Source organism: Amaranthus tricolor, chromosome 4, assembly GCF_026212465.1.
Source record: "Amaranthus tricolor cultivar Red isolate AtriRed21 chromosome 4, ASM2621246v1, whole genome shotgun sequence".
Lineage (NCBI taxonomy): Eukaryota > Viridiplantae > Streptophyta > Magnoliopsida > Caryophyllales > Amaranthaceae > Amaranthus > Amaranthus tricolor.
In genome coordinates, this window is record NC_080050.1 from 30,885,637 (window position 1) to 30,905,126 (window position 19,490).

Here is a 19,490-nt window from a genome sequence, read left to right on the forward strand (position 1 = left end):
ACTTAATGTATATAACTATTCAGAGTGAAACGAAATATAACTATAATGTACAATTTATTTTTAAAATTTTAATTTCTTAATTATACAAATATGTCAGAAAATTTGATAAAGCCGTGCAATACACGGGCACTACCAAATAATAAAATATATATAAAATTGTGGGCTGTATCCTGTAGTTACTCAAAGTCGGATGTTCGAATCCCAGAGACTGCATTTGGAATAGGTTTAAAGATACAAGTAGCCTTATTAGAAAAGAAATTCAGAAAACCTTAAACCCACTACTTTCATTTCGCCTCCACTGCGGCGGCGGCACTGCCTCCACCACCTCTTGTCTTCGCGCCTCACCAGCGGTCATTGCCTCTCTTTCTGTACGTTCTTTGATCAAATTTCAGATTGGTTTTCCTTTGATTATACAATATTAGGTTATATTGCTTTCTGGGTTCCATGATTATTATTGTAATTTAAAATTTTCTGTATTTCATGGATTATAGGGATTGTAATTTAGACAGTGAAGATGATTGCGGCAATTTCATGGGTTCCAAAGGGAGTTGCTAAATCAGTACCTGAAGTTGCTGAACTTCCCTCTAAAGAAGAAATTGAAGAGATGCTTCAAAGCGGTGCTCTTGATGCAGTGTAATCCTTTTCTTTCATATTTACGGTTTAATTTTTGTTTCGATTATTTATGTTGAATTTAGAAATCTTAAAATTGATTTATTTATTTTTCTTGTTAATGGGAAATTGAGGAAAATCAAGGGTGTAGTTGTTTTTTGAATATGTATACAGTTTTGGGTTAGTTCTCTTGTTTCATGGGCATAGATTTCTTGTTTTGTGTTGCTGTCTTGTTAGACAGCATATATTAGTCTTGTAATATATGTTGATTGTTGGCCTATTTAGTCTGGAAGTTAGACAAAGGAATAACTGTATTTTATGTTTGATTTGTTTTATTGTATGTTGATCATAGCTTCTATGAGCGGGATACACGGGTATGAATATGATGATGATGATGATTTTTGTTTTATTGTAGATTGTTTGGAGCTTGGTAGCACACTCTCGAGGCACTGCTTGTAATGCACACATAGTATTTTAACTTCAATTCGGTTAAATTGTGATTGTTTGAAGCTCGGTAGTCCATAGCATAAACTCGCCCGCGCGTCATTGCATAGCTCCATGTTTTCGAGTTTTTTCTTTTCTTAGTTCTTGTTCAAGTATCTAGTGATGATATTAGGGATAACTGTATGTAACTTTGGTTTTTCTTGTTGATTGTTGGCCTATTTTGCTGGAAGGTGAAAAGGGGATGACTGTAGTTTGACTTAGATTTTTCTTGTTTCGCCCATTTGTTAAGTTATTGTGTAAGTTCCATCAGACTGATGCTTTTCTCATGTGGTAGAGATGGCGAGGATGATGATGGAGACATGGATTTGGATACTTCCAAGGAGATTGATGAAGCTCTACTTGCATCAGCTGCTGCCCAGGCACTTGGCAAGGAATCTAATGATATAGCAGATGCTTTTAAGGAACTTGACATGGACCATTATGACGACGATGATGAAGATGGTACATCCTGTGAAATATTTCCATTGCTATATATACTGCCAGGATTTTTTGTTTGTTAGTCTATGCTTACTTCTTAGCTGTTGACTTCATTTGTTTTGTGCCATATCTTTGGGCATCAAGACGAGTTTCTTGATCTATATCTTACGTTGTGAAAATTAGGCATTTTCAGTAAAGGGCTTGGTGATGCTTATTATCCCAGTAATGAGTTGGACCCTTACTTGAAGGATAAGGATGTGAGTATGACACTTCATATGTTGCAATCTAGGTTCATTAGTCTACCATATATATGCTGAAATTTTTTTTTTTTTTCTTACTAGGATGATGATTCAGAAGAAGAGGAGGATTTGTTCATAAGAGCAGAGGATTCAGTAATCGTTTGTGCTCGTAATGATGAAGAAATCAGTCAGCTTGAGGTACATTGTGAACTTAACCTTTTCTGTTGCATCTGAGATGCGTAGTTATTGAAACAGTTTGTTGCTTGAATAGAGCTACCCAGGCAGGGTATTGGACTGATGTGAATATGCATGTCTATGTGCAAACGCACCAGTGCACTTCATTAAGTTCTGATTTACGTCTAGTCTTAGAATATTGATGTTTATTAATATCCTTCATTCGTTTCTTTTTGTTATAGCCTATGGGTGTACACAATTTTTTCCTCCTTTTTCTGTTGCTGTCTTTTTCTTCTTATGGACAGGGAAGAGGTATGTGGATGTATGCAGGTTTTCATTGGCTCAACCTATACTAATTGATGGCATCTTAACATTCAGGTTTATATCCTAGAGGAAACTGAAGATGGTCCGAACTTGTATGTTCACCATGATATTATTATTTCAGCATTCCCTTTGTCCACGGCATGGCTTGATTGCCCATTAAAGGGCGGAGAAAAAGGTGTGATAATAATTCCTTATAAATTTAGGTGATTGGATTTGAAATATTAACTTGTCTAGTATTTTACTTTTTGGCTATTGTTGGACTTTTGTTGGAAGTTGTAGATTTAGATGTGAGGCGTCATACAAATTAAATGAATATGGTACCCAAATTTCCAAATTTTGGTCCTGGCTTTCATGGTTTCTGTTAGATTGTCCGTTAATATTGCTTGATTGTCCATTAATATTGCTTGTTCTATTCAGTTGACTTCTTAAATCATGTACACGTCTTATTTTATGTAACGTTGTAGATAATATTTGCAGACAAGTGTAAATACCAAGTGTAATGATGTAAGGTTGCATATATTCAACCTTTCAAACTAGGTATTAACAATTTTGTTGTTTGGTTGGTTTGACTAAAATATTAGTGCATTTGTTTTGCTTATGTGGCTATAAATTTGTTTCTTCAATTTTTTCGGCTACAATTTTACTTCATAATTGGAATTTGCTACTTCGAGGGGTGCGTTTTATACGTTTTTTGCGCATCATGCTTTTTGTGCTTGTGATTTCTTAGGAGCAAGTTTTTTTAAGTAATCTTTCATAGAAGATCAATTATGATGAACTAGGAGACTAAAGAGAGAAAAAGTTGGAATTATTACTAAGTTGTCTGCACAATAAAAGCAGCCCCAAAAGCTTGATTCTGAAATATTTTACCTTTAAAATTTTGTTTCCACCTTTGGCAGGAAATTTCATCGCTGTTGGTTCAATGGAACCTTCAATTGAAATATGGGATCTTGATATTGTAAGTGGCTCAAGTTAGTCTTTGATTTTATGAAACTGTAGCTAAAGGAAGCTATGGAAGTAGTGGAGTGAATTTTGTGTTTTCTTTTCTAATTACCGCTGCAGATTGATGAAGTCGAACCATCACTAGTGTTAGGCGGTATTGTTGAGAAGAAGAAAAAAGGAAAGAAGGTAATCTGTTGGACATCCTCAGTTTATACACTGTGATTTGCTTTTATTTTCAATACAATTCATTTACTCTTAGTTGAATGGCGATTCTTATGCAATTAGCAGTGTAGGTATTCATTGATGCTCAGCAGTTTGTTGCGTGTGGCTTAGAGAATTGGTTTCTGTTTGTGATATTGAAAAACATGGTGCATGATTCTATACAATATTCTTGCAAAATATAATCACAGGATTGTTATTACATATCTGTACCTATCGAACTTATGGATTCTTTGACCAGAAAATTTGAAATAAGAGTTGATATGTGTTTCGTTGTACTCTCTCCGTTCCAAATTGATTAGTCTTTTCGTTACAGTTTGCTCTAAGTTGATGTATCCGGTTTACTTTTTTCCATTTGTGGCAACTGTTTTCTCTTTCTCTCTTTCTTACACCCCTCCATTTCATTATCTCTGTTCCTTCATTCCCTCCTTTTCTCTTTCTCTCTCTCTCTCTCTCTCACTCGCTGTCCCACTACCGTCTTGCTACAATTAAGGGGTACATCAATTTGAAACAGGGTGAATATGCGATGAATTTGTTATAGACTCATACCCGATTACACGGCAGCTGGATATATTGTTATAGTCCAGAAATTGTACCCAGTCTTTTTGCCTGGATGTGACGGTTTGTAGAGTTCCAACTATGAGACTCTAACCTGATTGGTTTAAGTGCTGACCTTCATTTAAGTTTTTAATTTAATATTATCTCTAAATATTTGGACTAATTTTTGGTGCTTCTGCTGACCACTTCTTATAGAAATCTATCAAGTACAAAGATGGCAGTCATACTGACTCTGTTCTTGGCCTTGCCTGGAACAAGGAGTTCAGGTCTGAGGTCTTCTTTCCTTTTTGTGTCTTTCTAATCTATGCCAGCAGAATACTTAATGACAACTGTCTCTTGCTATCATTTTCCGTATACATCAGGAATATACTTGCTAGTGCCAGTGCAGACAAACAAGTAAAGATATGGGATGTGGCTACTGGAACGTGCAGTATTACCATGGAACACCACACAGACAAGGCAAGTATCACACCGTAGTAATTTATTATTTCCCGTCTATTTCAGAATGCTTAATTACTTATCTTGATTGACAATAAACATGAATAATAGAAGATTCCAAGCAATATGCGTTGGTAAATGTAAACTGATTGCAAATGTTTCTATTAGAAAATTAGTATTGACTGCCGGAAAGCTCCAAAGTTCTAGCAATAAATCAGAATAATTCTTACCAAATACTATTATTAAACACAAATTCTTGTATGAGACGGTCTCACCGTGAGACGTGCCCCATATTTGTGTTAAATAGGCCAATAATAGAAACTTTTAGCATAATGAACCTTTTATATGGACTCGTCTCACGGTGAGACGGTCGTCATACAAGAGGGGCTGATTATTAAAAAGTTCCGACTTGATACTGCTTTCTAGTTTGGAGAGGGAGCAAAACTCTCCTGTGGGCTATGATGCTACTTCTTTCTCTACTTTTTAAATTAATCCTCCTTAGTATGTATCTCTTGATTATTATTTCTTGATCACTACCACTCATCCAAACAAAGGATTGCAATCTTAAGCACTACCTAGCTGAAGTCCATCCCATTAACTTACTTTAATTATAAATCTCTAATAATTGCCCCTTGTTTTCTTCCTTGTATATTTGAACACAAGTAATGGCTGATATTAATTCTTTTAATTGGCAATCACCTCAAATTATGAAATTCTCAAGTCAAAAACTCGATAACTTTTGTAAAATGGAATGCTTGTGAAAGAATTCAAACTAGAAAAAAACAAAACAACTTCTAATAACTTCTTACCGCGCTTTCTGAAGTATTATTTTGTATTTGTGTCTTGCAGGTTCAAGCTGTTGCTTTTAGCCATCATGAACCACAAGTTCTTCTAAGTGGATCTTTTGATCATACAATTGTCATGGTAATAAAAATCTATACCTATGCTTATATATTTATATAATCTTGGTAATGGCGTTGCCTTGGAATATTTTACTTTGCAAAAATCTAAAAGAAACAATCATGGGTGTGTTGTAGAATTCCTTTATTCCGTTGTGGCTCTTTTCCTCATTCTTTTAGTATGTTTCAATGTGACCACCGTAATCGTCCACCGTCCACAATACGCTTAATGCAATACTCTTTACATAGTGATTGTTATTATTTACCTTCTCCCTATTCCTTTTGAAGCGTCCTCTCAATATTTTTATTCATATGCCACTTTAAACAAGTAAAAATAGAGCTTACATTTTTTTATTATCGAAAATGAAACACCATGGTGTTTGCCACTTTTGGTGGGTGAAAGAGATGATATTGCTCGTATGGGTGAGACTAGATTTTGGGGTTAGAGCTGACACCGATCATGTAGGATGATTTTGTAAGCTTTTGCTGTTCTTTCTAATGGGATCATTTGACTGTTGCAGAAAGACGGAAGGAATCCTGCCCACTCTGGATATAGGTGGTGTGTTGCCGCTGATGTTGAGAGCTTGGCATGGGACCCACATACAAAGCACTCTTTTGTTGTTAGTGTTATCTCATCTTGACTAATCTAATAATTTCGTCTTACATAATGTGAAATTTTCACGCTTTAACTGATTCAAAATGGGAAATTCCAGGTTAGTCTTGAAAATGGTATGATCCAAGGTTTTGACATTCGAACAGCAAGTTCTGACTCAGATTCCGATTTGAAGCCTATTTTCACTCTTCATGCACACGACAAAGCTGCCAGCTCTATCTCATATAATACTTCTATTCCCAACGTATGGTTTTTTTTTGTACATGACCGTATCGTGCTCTTCTACCTCATCACTATGCCTTATTATTTTTTCTTTCGTTTCTTTCTGTAGCTACTTGCTAGCGGCTCTATTGATAAAACGGTTAAACTATGGGATTTGTCAAATAACCAGCCTTCATGTGTTGCTTCTAAGAATCCAAAAGCTGTGAGTATTTCTTGCTAGTACTTCCTTTTTTCACCGATCATTTTCTGTGGGGCGTGGATATGAGGGCAAATGCTTGTTGCTGCAGTTGGCTTCTTTTTTTTGAAAGAAACCTAATAATTCATTGATAAAAATGTCATACGTCATCTACAACAGAGTGATAATCGATCAAATACATAACAATTTTAATCAAACAAAAATTTATATTGAAAAAGTCACTATCATTATAAAGTAGATCTAACACTAGAGCATTCTCTCCATCACATTATTGTTTAATACAACCTTCTCCGAGGGGGTCTTGAGATTGGTGTGGCTTTGAAATAGAGATAAGTTTGATACTATTGACTGTAATAGCCGAACTGACATCCGTGATGTCACTGAAGCAGCTGCCTTTTGTTGGTCAAAGAATGTCGTGACTCAAACATGCGAGTTCATCTATGTCAACAACTTGATTCTTTTTCTTTGTTATTCTACAGGGAGCCGTCTTTTCCGTCTCTTTCTCTGAAGAAAACCCTCTTTGGCTTGCTATTGGTGGTTCCAAGGGAAAATTAGAAGTGAGCTTCTCGTTATCTAAAAAACTGCTAACAATCATTTTATCGTTGTATTCCTTAGTTTTAATAACGGCACATGTTCTGACTTCGAGCAATGCTGAATTGCAGGTGTGGGATACATCTTCTGAAGCTGGAGTTGCTAAGAAGTATACGAATAATAACGCTAAGAAGTCTTAGTTTGATTACTTAGAAGATTTTAGAGTAGCCGACAAAAAATTTTGTTCCTCTTGAAGTTCTTAGTTCCTTTGCGTTCAGTGTGCCTGTTTGTGTATCATAGAAGTATTTTTTTGGGTTAAGATAGGCTTTCCCGCTCATTTTTTCTCGAAAGAAAAATTTGAGCGACCTTTTGTTGTGTGACAGAAATCAAAGTTTGTAACTTATGCTCAATTTTTTCTATTTAGGTTTTCCTCGATATAAGTAATCCTTTTAAATAAGTTTTCCCCACACATTATTAACGACAGTTGACAGTGATTCAAATAGGAGTATAGGACCATCATCACAGCATTTGCCATTAAAATACTTAGAAGTAAACAAGCTAGTTTGCAGGCAACTTTCACATTCACTAAAGCAACCACATTATTAATCATAATTTGTGCATAAAAATTTCATCTAAAATATTTTAAGTTTTAATATGCAAAAGCTTTAAATTTAATTTTAATTTAAGTAAAAAGTAACAAACAATATAAAATAATAGTAGCACTTTGCATTTCACATTTTTGCACAAATTTTGTTTTCAATAAAATTCTCTCCACCCCATTTATAAACAAACACAAATTATTATATGAAGATTTGATCATATAAGCACTCTATATTTATATTTGTTTTAATATCAAATACTCCTAGTTTTTATAGTTTAACTAATAAAATACTCCTCCATTGAGTGAAATTTATAAATCTAAAGATACATCGTATCAACACTTTAATCCTCCGCTACAAAACCTTTGCTTTCATCTCATTCTCCATACAAGGAGTACAAGTATATTGACTACTTTGTCCGTTGTTAATTGTTATAGTCAATCATTATCATTAGTTAAAAACCCAACAAATTTTGTCATTCGATAAAGGTTTTACCCATCTGAATCCGTCGAATTGAATCATCATTCGATGAATTCAACAGCAGAATTCAACGATGAAGACAAATCTGCAGAATCCAATCGCCTATTATCCCCAAATCAATCATCAAAATCAATCGAATTAGAACTAGAGGTAGCGTATGAATCCAGCGACAAGATAATTATAGAAGATTTCGATGTAGAATCGCTAAATGACTACTCAATTCCAGGACCCTTTTCATGGAAGAAACTATGGCGATTTACAGGACCTGGGTTTTTAATGAGTATAGCATTTTTAGATCCGGGTAATTTAGAAGGTGATCTACAAGCAGGTGCCATTGCTGGGTATTCTTTACTTTGGTTATTGCTTTGGGCTACTGTTATGGGTCTTTTGATTCAGCTTCTTTCTGCTCGAATTGGGGTTGCTACTGGTAAACATTTGGCTGAACTTTGTAGAGAAGAATACCCTAATTGGGCTCGTTATTTGTTATGGATTATGGCGGAAATTGCCCTAATTGGAGCTGATATTCAGGAAGTCATTGGAAGTGCTATTGCTATTCAGATACTTAGTCGTGGGGTTTTACCTCTTTGGGTTGGTGTTGTTATTACTGCTTCTGATTGGTTAGTTTTTGTTTTTCTTCTTACATTTTGTGTCGGTTTTGGTGTACTTCTGTTATGTTCATCCTGATTTATCTATGTTTGATTTTAAAATTGCATTCCTTATGTGAATTGGGTGTTTAATAATCAACACCTCTGTTATTTGTTGGGAACTCATATCCGTCATGGGTATGTGCTTTGGAAAAAGACATTTTTGGTAGCAATTATTGTGTCCAAGGGTACTATCCGTGTGTGAGTGTCGAGGATCCGACAAGGGTACTTGAGGTAAAATGAAAAGTTTGAGTAACAAAGTCGAAAACAACGCTTAGATTTGCAAAAACAAACTAAAAGAATGCTCATATTTGTGCTCTTTTAGGTGTTTTTTGAGAAGTTGGTCCACCAATTATTCTAATATAGGGTCTATATATCTAAAACTTGAACTGGAAGCTGGTGTACTTTTAACCCTTGAAGATTTATAGGGTTTAATAGAATCATTTTCTTTGTTTTAGTGTGTAAAACTGCTCATTATGATTCGATTGAGTAATGGTTGGTCCCTGTCTCTACATTGGGTTTTCCCGTTTGCCTTTCGTTTATGTTGGTTGTTTCAATTGGAGCTCAATGAAAGCCTCATTCTTTTGAAGTGTTGGTGAGGATTATGTGGAATTGTAGAATTAGTTTTTTTTAACTGAGTGTAAAGCAACCTTGTGACTTCATTTCATTCATACCAACTACAGATGCTAGGTGTACCTTTCTTGCCTTTTTTTTGTTTTAGAGGCAGTGGACTATATGCATATCATTGTTTGAATACTTTTGATTTCGCTCGCTTGTTTTTTGATCGTAAAATCGTAGATTAGAATCGTGATTTTAATCACAATGTTTCAAGGTATGAAATACTAGCTTATAGTTGACGTTTTAAATCTTTGTTGTGAACAGTTTCATGTTTTTATTTCTTGAGAACTATGGAGTGAGGAAACTAGAAGGTGTTTTTGCAGTTCTGATTGGAACAATGGCTATGTCATTTGCTTGGATGTTTGCTGATGCAAAGCCCAGCGGAAAGGAACTTCTCATTGGTAATGTATTCTATGATATATTTTCTGAGTCATAGTTGTTTCCCAGGAGCCTAGTGCATAACACGACAAGACTGTTGTTGCAGGTATTTTAGTGCCAAAACTTAGCTCAAAAACTATCAGGCAAGCTGTTGGAGTTGTTGGTTGTGTCATAATGCCTCACAATGTTTTCTTGCATTCTGCCTTGGTGCAATCAAGGAAGATAGACACCAACAAGAAGGGGCAGGTTCAGGAGGCAATCAACTATTACTCGATTGAGTCCTCACTGGCCCTTCTCGTGTCTTTCATGATCAATTTATTTGTAACTACTGTATTTGCTAAGGGGTTTTACGGAACTAAACAAGCAAGTAGTATCGGCTTAGTAAATGCTGGACAATATTTGGAAGAGAAATATGGAGGAGGGCTATTGCCGATTCTCTACATATGGGGCATTGGGTTATTGTCTGCTGGGCAGAGTAGCACCATAACGGGCACTTATGCTGGGCAGTTCATTATGGGAGGTTTTCTCGACCTCCGTTTGAAGAAATGGCTAAGGGCTTTGATCACACGAAGTTTTGCTATTGTGCCAACTATGATTGTAGCTTTAGTTTTTAATACTTCTGAGGCGACATTGGATGTATTAAATGAGTGGCTCAATGTGCTTCAGTCTATGCAAATCCCTTTTGCTCTTATTCCACTTCTTACTTTGGTGGCAAAAGAACAAGTGATGGCTTCTTTCCGGATAGGACCCATTTTGGAGGTATGTGACTCACTTTTCTGCTTTTTATGTTATGCATACTGCATGGTTAATTCTACGTCAAGTATTTTGTTGTGCTTTAAGGATTTGACGCTATTTTTTTGCTTGAGATTACCTGTGAGACCAATCTTCTGTCTTCCTTTATGGGTATGAGTAGCTGCTTTCGTTCCCTCCCCAGACCCTGATAATAGAAACTATGAGCGGGATACACTAAGTATGTATGTATGATGATGATGACCAATCTTCTGTCTAAGGGACAATGAACTCATTACATAACTCCTCCCATCATCCTCACATATACCCTCTCTTTTATTAACCAATGTCCTTGCTGCTATTGACTTGTTCAATTTGACTAGAATGTGTTTGATGTTGTTGAGTAATTTTAATAAAAACATACTACACCTTGTCCTTGCAACATGTAAGCGTTTTTTGGGTCTTCCTCTTGTCCTCATCTGTAGGTTTATGAGTGTCTTTAGGAGGGTCTTTGACAATTTTCTCAATGGATGCTTCATCAAGAGCAGGTTATAATTTGTCACATGATTTACTAATCTCCTTGAGAATCAATAAAAGTGAAGTGTAATCGGTTTCTAGCTATTCCATTTTGAGAGAATAGCAAATTTAAAAGGCGAATCAGCTAGCAGACTATGCTATACTGACCAAGGATATAATGTAAATTCGACTTTCTTTGGTAGGCCATATCTGCTGTTAGCATATATTCTATTTGATCATTCCATTTTCCTATAAACATGATAATTTTGTCGGAACACTTGTACTTGGCTATACTCTACCGATGCCATTTTAAGATATCTTGAGTTGTCTTAAAGTTATCTTTTGCTTTGCCTGATGCCAGAATGACTGCTAGTTTATTTTGTGTGACACTTAACAATTTTCCTTGCCTGTACGTCTCTTCATTTTTCGTGTTTATAGACAATTCAATCCACCCTTTTATAAACCCTAGATTAACAGGATTTGAATGCAATCAGAATGCAAATCATACTTTTCTTTTTTCCCCTTTCTGTAGAGGATATCATGGACTGTGGCTGCACTTGTCATCGTGATTAATGGCTATCTCCTTTTTGATTTCTTCGTATCCGAAGTGAAAGGATTCTTGTTCGGATCTTTAGTCTGTGTAGGAACAGTTTTATATGTGACATTCATCGTTTACCTCGTCACTCGTGATGGTACACTTTCTTCAACATGGTCTTCTTTGAAATCTGCCAATAGCTCTATTTGTGTTGGTAATTAGCCAGGAACTCCTCGTCAATGGCAAGAATATCAAGATCGACGAGTCCTTATATATGCAAACCAGCCCGGGTTGTGAACGCCACTAGTTTTGGTCCTTGTTTCCGTTTCCTGCCATTCCTTTCTGATCTTGACGTGTTCAATTCGGATTCAATTCGTTCTTATTAGTCCGACTCCAGATTAAGTGACACCAGCAGCTCCAGCAAGTTAATTGCGAATGAGCGTATCAAGCACAAAGGATATTGTGCAGTATAGAGATTTTGATACAGCGGACATACATTCAGCACTTTCCAGAACTGCCAGATTCTTAGATTATCAAGTATTCTTTCGGTAAAACCGACTTCTATTCTCAAAGTCGAATCCTGGAGGTTTGTTGTTGTACCATAATAATGCATCGTTTGTATCTTTTTTGTAGCCATTACAAATACTTGTATGTTCTTGTTAACGGCAGTTATATCAATTGTGAAGAAGCTGAACCATAACCATGAATGCCTTTATACAAAGTCTTGTATAAACTTAAAAAAAAAAAAAAAAAAAAAAAAAAAAAAAAAAAAACTTACTCCATTCCAAAATACTTACAACATTTACTTATTCACGCAATCCAATTTACTAATTCAATTCTTAATGTCTATAATTATGTATAATAAAAATTTATAAAAATTTTGATATTAATAATCTTTCGCATTAAGACGAATCAAATAAAATTTCACTTGACTATGTTTTTAACTTATAGATTACAAATTAATCAAAAATTAAGGGAGATAAATAAATAGTGTTAATACTTTCAACACAAATTTTACTTGAGACCGTCATTATAAGAGACGCGTCTCAAATGGACCAGCTCATTATTACCTAGAAAAACAACTCCTAGAAAAACGCGCGTTATGTAATCCTATTTGAAATTGCTATTATAACCTATTGAAGTTGGTATTATAACCTATTAGAGTTGATATCATAATCTATTAAAGTTGGTATCTCCAAATAGGTTATAATACTAACTATAATAGATTATAACACCAACTCTAAATACCAACTCTAATAAGTTATAACACCAACTCCAAATAGGGTCAAATGCGTGCATTAATTTTTAGGTTTTTTTCTTTTTTTAAATGTTGGGCCTGGACCTGAAGAGCGTCTCTTATAAAAATAGTCTTTCAAGAAAGGCGCTGTATTTTCAATCTTGCGACTATATTGGAACGAAGGAAGTATGAACTTAGTCCACACCCAAACGGTTGACCTTGTGCATCCTTTTTAATATTACCTCATTTTCTACTTAATTACCCGAGTATACTCTTCAAGTGCATTCAAAACACTTACCATTATATGGATATAAAAGAAGTTTTTTTGTAATATTAAACATTATCTAAAGTGTTATTTGATTGAACAATAAATTTTATAAAAAATAGTGTCAATACTTAAACGTGATTACATATCTATACATTAATAAGAGAGTCAAACTAAATATACAATAAAACACACACTTGGACTAGAAGCAGGCCCTTTACTGCCCTTATGTGGCTTTGCTACTAGTATAATATCAAGAAGAGCTACTCTTGTAAGAGACTGTTTTTCAGTGAGCCGTTCTCAAATATTAAGCTTATATTCTCATAATATATATTATATGGGTTATTTAAATCATATATAGAACGCATTTCTTCGTGAATTTATCTCGTACAACAATTGGCGTTTCAAGAAACCATTCCCCCTAGCCACTAGCCCCCTATATAAACAAGTGATCGTTATGCAAGAAATGATCCCCCATTCTCCACTGAGCCTATTTCACAATGCCCACTCCCACACAAGCTTAACCCATGGAAAAATATGAAGAAAGTACACAAAACCTACACCAATCAATACTCACAGAAATCCAAACACTTTCCCTAACTTTTGATCAGAAATTGAACGCATTAATGGCGATGTTACAGAAAACCCAAGAACAAACAGCTAAATTCCAACAATTAAGGGGAATTTTGAAACCTGATTCTAAAACCCTACCTTAATCCAACCATTTTAACCCACAACAAACTGAAATCACTGTTAACAGAGACCGACTTTACTCTATTGTTAGATGTGAATTACCGGTGTTCAAAGGAGACAACCCCATCGATTGGATTTTTAAAGCCGAAAGGTTTTTCAAATTTTACCGATTGATAGAGGAAGACAAGTTGAATGCAGCCATAATCAATCTTGACGGAGATGCAATGTATTCTTTTCAATTCGAAAACAAAATACGCCCAATTACTTGGTGGTCGGAATTGAAATCTTTGATTCTTCGCCATTTTAGACCTGTAAATGCTGGATCATTGTGTGAGGAATGGTTAGGATTATCCCAGGAAGGAAGTGTGAAGGAGTATACGAGGAAGTTTGTGGAATTACTGTTACTAATGGAGGATCTACGGATTTCAGATGAACTGATGTTAGCAAATTTCAAGAAAGGGTTAGAGGAGGAGATAAAATTTGAACTCGAAATATTGGGGCCAGAAACCTTGGATCAAGCTATGGATATGGCTGTGCGGATTGAAGCAAAACAGAAGGGTCAGCTGGGTTGAAATAGGGTAGATTTTAATGGAGTTTTGATACAAACAATATGAGGTCCACTACGTGATCATCATCAATAAATAAATCTCGTTTTGTAGTAAATACGGCTAGTTTGGTTTTCGGTACTGTATGTTTGGTAATGAAAATTTTAATAGAATTCTGAAAAATTAATTGAGATAGTATGATCATGCTTATGGTATTTTAGTTATATTTTTTCATCACAAAATTCATGCTTGTTGGTACTCGAGATGAGAGGTTCTCTTTGATCATAACCTTCATGATAATCAGAAATTACACAAAAAACACGTGTTTCAGGTCGGTTCAAAATCAGATTTTTATTCCACATTGATTTTTACGTAATTATAAATTCATATGAACGTTAAACATCAAAGCAAGTCGGATTCGAGTTATCAAGTTATCAAGTCTGTTTTGAACACCTCTATATCCAAGTAAAACCATTTACCGAAACGTTGAAGGCTAATGTTGTTCATGATTCTGCTGTGTCTTTAGTTCTAGTCAGAAAAAACACCCAAATCTCATATTCTGCTACTTTGTGCACAATTAACTATCACTTTAAGCATTCACAATTTCCTAATCCAGTAAATAGAGCTCTTCTACAGCAAAGCTCATATATATTCAAGAGTGATCATACAAGCTACATTTATGGCTCTTCGAATAAAGGGCTATAAATCATAATCACATACATTAAGAATCTTTAGTTTGAATATTCCAAAATGTATACTAATTTCATGTAATATGAACCGAATCTTACAAATGATCTAGAATTTCAATTGATAGAGCATTTAAAAACAAGATGCGGCAAAATTGGAACTCCTATTCGTCATACACTCCGATCAAACACTGAGTTCAGTCGATTTCAATTGTACACTAAACATATCACCTACCGTCACCATCTAAGTTTACATAAGCAGCATGCTACTGTACAGAACCACAGCCAACTTCTTTAGCTTCATCGATCATAAAAACATGGCGGTGTTAAAGATTCCAATTGACGTCAAAAGTCATTTGACAGTTGAAACTAGCTATCCAACCATCAAGAGTGCAGAAAGATTGAAAAATTAGGCAATGATGTAGATCTAGGGATAGCAGCATTCTACACTTTACGATGAGCTTTTAAGGCAGCAAGAACCGATATGCAAAGATCTCTTTTTCTAGGGAACTATCATTTAGCAACTTCCTCAAAGTAAAAAGCAGGTATCTCCAATAGGGATGTCAATGTCGAAACACATTTATACTGGTAAATCAAACATAGAATGATATCAGCCAAGCATAAAAATGGCAGAATTATATTTTACCATTTGGGACAGTGAAACAGGCGAAATGGGTACCTTATGCTGCTTGTATTTGTTTTTAACAGCTACCAAAGACGCTCCTCGTCTATTTAGTTGCAAGTCTTGGATCCGAAGAACGCATTCTTTTAGATCGGAAGGTTTATATCTAGTGAACTCTTGCAATTCCAAATCCTATATGATGCATAACCAAATTACGTTACACACCAACATCAAAATCATTTATACAAGTGTCATAACAGCAAATCAATGTTGCATACTAACCCAAGGGTGCATTTGAGGGTTAATAGTGAACTTTGCAAGAAAAACAACTGCTGCAGCTACCATAGAAGGTAAGAACTTCACACAACCATAGTCTAGCAAACTCAATTCAGCTAGGTAGTAAGTCAAGAATTCCAATTGCAAATTAGGATTCTGCACAACCATTAAATACAATTAATGAACCTGTATGAATAGATGAATCTTGCTTAGGAAAAAAAAGTACTTTCAAGGAAACAACATACTTTAGTGTCTCCTTGAGCAACTCTATTGAACCTCCTGCAAATATTGAATAAGGAGATAGATAGATGAATCAGAAAAGCATCCACCGAAATAAGATCATTAAACCAAACATATACTAAATCAAGATTCACACCTGAGGAATGTCTTTAGAGTTGGATTACCCATTTCATAGTTAAGGGTTTTGAGCACATCAGCCTCCATATCTACCACCTTCACATAACATGTAAACAACCCTCAATAGGATTTAAACAGATTAAACAAAACAAGGAAAAAATGTACCCAAGAGTAGATTAGTTGCCATCGAAATTAAATTTCCATGATCCATCCATTACCCTAATGTCATTAAATAGATCTCATCTAAGGTGGGAGTTTAGGACTCAGATGTACAAAATTTTACCGTTATTAGTAACATTAATGAAGTTGTTTTCAACTCAATCTTGCACACCTGATCTAATGAGTCATATTACAAAATCCACTGTAACTGAACTAAAGAATTATAAATCTTTATTAATGTCGAAATAAAGGACACCAATTAGATTCCCATGAGCAATTCATAATTAATGGCAACTTACAACCAAACAACATCCCAGATTTAGATCCAATGTGTTTATGATAAATTAAGTAGAAACCAACCTCTTGTTTGGTATAGGTATTCTCTGTCATATCACAAAACTTCTCCAGGGGTTTAGGATCTATTTCTTCATACTTCCTATATATTAAGAACAATGGATTTGAATAAATAATCAGACAAGAAAATCAAGATTAACAAAGGGGAAACTATTGAAATCTTACGAAGCAATAAGCATAGCAGAAACACCAAGAAGCTGAAGTCTTTGTCGATTAAGAGGTTTGTAAGACAAATATCGATCAATATGGGAAATAGTCAAGTAAAGTGTATCTGAAACGACTCTGAATTCTTCAGCAAGTTCTACTAACCAATCTACCAGTATTCCTCTCATATTTGCACTCACGTCTTTCTGGATCTTCTGCATGTAATCCGGCAATGGCCTTCTCTTCTCTTGCTGCTGCATATTTCATTTAACCCCAATTCAATTCCAACATCAAGATAAACCCTAATTTCTAGCTAACTCAATCTTGTAAGCAATTAACCAAATTCAGTAAATAAAAAGTGAATTTCTCAAGTAATTCGATCTTATTGTTAGCAAGACTTATATTAATTTAACAAGAATGAGTGGGAATCAATGAATTATACCTCCATGTTACGAAGATATTCATAAATCCCAGAAACATAGGTTCCACACAACTGAGGATCATCAGAAATGGAATCAACATCATGAGAAGAAACATTTCCTAAACTCACAACATCCTCTTCCGGCGTAGTTTCCAACACTGGAATCGGAGCAGTGCTGACTGGTTTCGTTGCTTTTCTAGAACGAGCTCTTGTACGAGGTTGTACGCATGGCCGTACAGTAGAAGTCCCCAAAATATTCGACGAAATTTCACCCAAAACAACCCTTTTCTTTTGGGGTTGTTGCTGATTCTCAGCCATAGCTTCCGAAGCTCTTTTCTTAGACCTAGTAACCCTCATAGAATTCTCTTGATTCGCCATTGATAAATTAGGAGAGAGGAACAAGAGAGAGAAAACAAGTAGAACAGCAGAAGAACACGAAGAAAAACAATGGAAGTGAAAGAATAGGTCATACTCATAATTTGTAGGACTTGAAGGGCGCCATTAAAGTACATTCAAAAAACAATATGAGTAGTTTCGAAATTTGAAATTGGGAATTGGGATAAAATGGAATTCCGCAATTGTTTAGGTTTGAGATTTAGAAATGGCGGGTCTTAAAGATTGTTTAGGGAATCAAGAATCAAGATTCAACAAGAGATTTGGAAATGGCGGGTGATTTTGCGCCTACATTTATTTGAAATTTCCGTAATTTCAGATTTTGAGAAGTGAACAAACAAGCTTTGGATGCTTGTTGGAGACCTGGAGGGTAATAGCCTAATAGGATTATAGGAGTATATTTTAAAATTTTGAAGCATGTGGAGAATCTATACTTAGTCGTGTTTGGTAAAATAGTCTATTGAGTAATTTTAGCTTATTTTGATTCAATTAGAGAGTTGGGTGGTCAAACAGTTAATGCTAGTATACTAATGTACATTAATAGGTTCAAACAACTAATTGGTATAAATAAATTGTTTTTAACAAATTGCTCATAACAGCGAATTCAAAATTACCTGATCAAACTAGTTAATAAAATCAGTTGGTAAATCAGTCACTACAGCCATTTGCCAAATAATTATTTTAATGGGAGTAATTAATAAGTATGGAGTACTTTAGATCTCAAATTTAATTCTTATTTAATTTTTCAGACACATGTTTATAATTTTTTTTTCAAGCCCACAACTATTAGCAATTTTTTTCTTTTTACTAAAATGATATTTAGATAATTTATTATAAATTTTATCAGAAAATTTGAACTTATCTTAATTGAACCTAATATTTCTTTATTCGAGCAATTTTTTTCCCTTCTCTTAGTTAACCCTCTAATATAAAAACAACTCATATTAGTATCATTAAAAAATTAAGTTTTTATTGATATACATTGTACGATATGTCATAAAAGTAATATCACATTAAATAGTAAATTTAAAATGGCAGAAAAAGTATGTATGAGATGTAGCTCTAGTATCCTTGTATAGTTGTATCTTGTATGTTGTATAATGAACATAACTGTGTTTATAGACATGGGCTTGTTGTGGTGGACTGAGTGTTGGGCCCTAAAGGCCTTGTTGTGGAATAAGGGTTGCGATGTGGAATACAACTGGTCTTAGACGAGATGGCCTCATAATGAGACTGTCAATTTGGGCCAGCCCAATTCGCGCATGTATCAACTTCACATGCTTTCTCTCGTTTTTTTCTTTTTTTTTTGGCATTTTTCAATTTTGATCTTAAAGGTCTCAAATTTTGACCTCGAAAGTATTAATTTCAACTTAAAGTAAACTTTAAACTGATCGATTAAAATAAAGAATTTCAATTATGACCTATTTGTGATCGATTTTGAAGTTAAACTGATCAATTTTCTACTTAAATTTGGTTCTGTTTCACAATTTCTACCTAAATATGGTTCTGTTTTACAATTTGAAAACGACGTTAATAAAATGGTATTATTTTATCATTCTATGGGTGAATTTAAAACAACAAATGAATGGTCAATAAGACTATCAATAATAGTGGTTAAACATTATACAATACAAGTACTTTTATTCAATGCAACATGATGGTTCTAATGGAACATAAGAGTACTTGTAGTCTTTAATCACCGATCAATAATAGTGATATTACTCTTTCCTCTACACGTTTATATATATTTTTAAATAGTTCAAATTAATTATGTTAATCGTTAAATTATGACATATAAATCGACAATTGATGTTTTATGATATAACTCAATTTTGAACGTATAAGCTTCAATTATCGTTTTCAAAATAAGTATTTCACTGTAAAGATATTATATAGGTTTTAGTTCAAATTGAATATGATAATAGTTAAATTATGACATACAGTTTGACAATGATGT

The 19,490-nt window shown here is 34.6% G+C and overlaps 3 protein-coding genes across 4 annotated transcripts; 2 read left to right on the plus strand and 1 right to left on the minus strand.

Annotated features, from left to right (window-relative positions):
• Positions 1-200: 200 nt before the first annotated feature.
• Positions 201-7,322, plus strand: LOC130810221 (uncharacterized WD repeat-containing protein C17D11.16-like). The gene is made up of 16 exons (XM_057676198.1): positions 201-368; positions 492-633; positions 1,388-1,554; positions 1,714-1,787; positions 1,872-1,967; positions 2,322-2,442; positions 3,164-3,222; positions 3,327-3,392; positions 4,179-4,249; positions 4,346-4,442; positions 5,271-5,345; positions 5,842-5,940; positions 6,034-6,177; positions 6,265-6,357; positions 6,831-6,908; positions 7,014-7,322. Exons 2-16 carry the CDS (start codon positions 515-517, stop codon positions 7,080-7,082), a joined length of 1,428 nt encoding a protein of 475 aa, XP_057532181.1. The 5' UTR covers positions 201-368; positions 492-514; the 3' UTR covers positions 7,083-7,322.
• Positions 7,323-7,622: 300 nt separating this feature from the next.
• LOC130810220 (metal transporter Nramp2) lies at positions 7,623-12,084 on the plus strand. The gene is made up of 4 exons (XM_057676197.1): positions 7,623-8,578; positions 9,488-9,624; positions 9,708-10,360; positions 11,379-12,084. The coding sequence occupies exons 1-4, from the start codon at positions 8,010-8,012 to the stop codon at positions 11,601-11,603; spliced, it is 1,584 nt and encodes a 527-aa protein (XP_057532180.1). The 5' UTR covers positions 7,623-8,009; the 3' UTR covers positions 11,604-12,084.
• A 2,731-nt stretch (positions 12,085-14,815) lies between these two features.
• On the minus strand, positions 14,816-17,888 carry LOC130811039 (putative cyclin-A3-1). 2 transcript variants are annotated; one of them, XM_057677188.1, is made up of 8 exons: positions 17,162-17,888; positions 16,741-16,973; positions 16,582-16,657; positions 16,082-16,158; positions 15,951-15,984; positions 15,712-15,861; positions 15,487-15,621; positions 14,816-15,392 (listed from the first exon to the last, which is right to left on the minus strand). In XM_057677188.1, the coding sequence occupies exons 1-8, from the start codon at positions 17,516-17,518 to the stop codon at positions 15,321-15,323; spliced, it is 1,134 nt and encodes a 377-aa protein (XP_057533171.1). In that variant the 5' UTR covers positions 17,519-17,888; the 3' UTR covers positions 14,816-15,320. The 2 variants fall into 2 exon arrangements, with proteins under 2 accessions (XP_057533171.1, XP_057533172.1); XM_057677189.1 differs by having other exon boundaries at positions 16,741-16,970; positions 17,162-17,853.
• Positions 17,889-19,490: the final 1,602 nt, after the last annotated feature.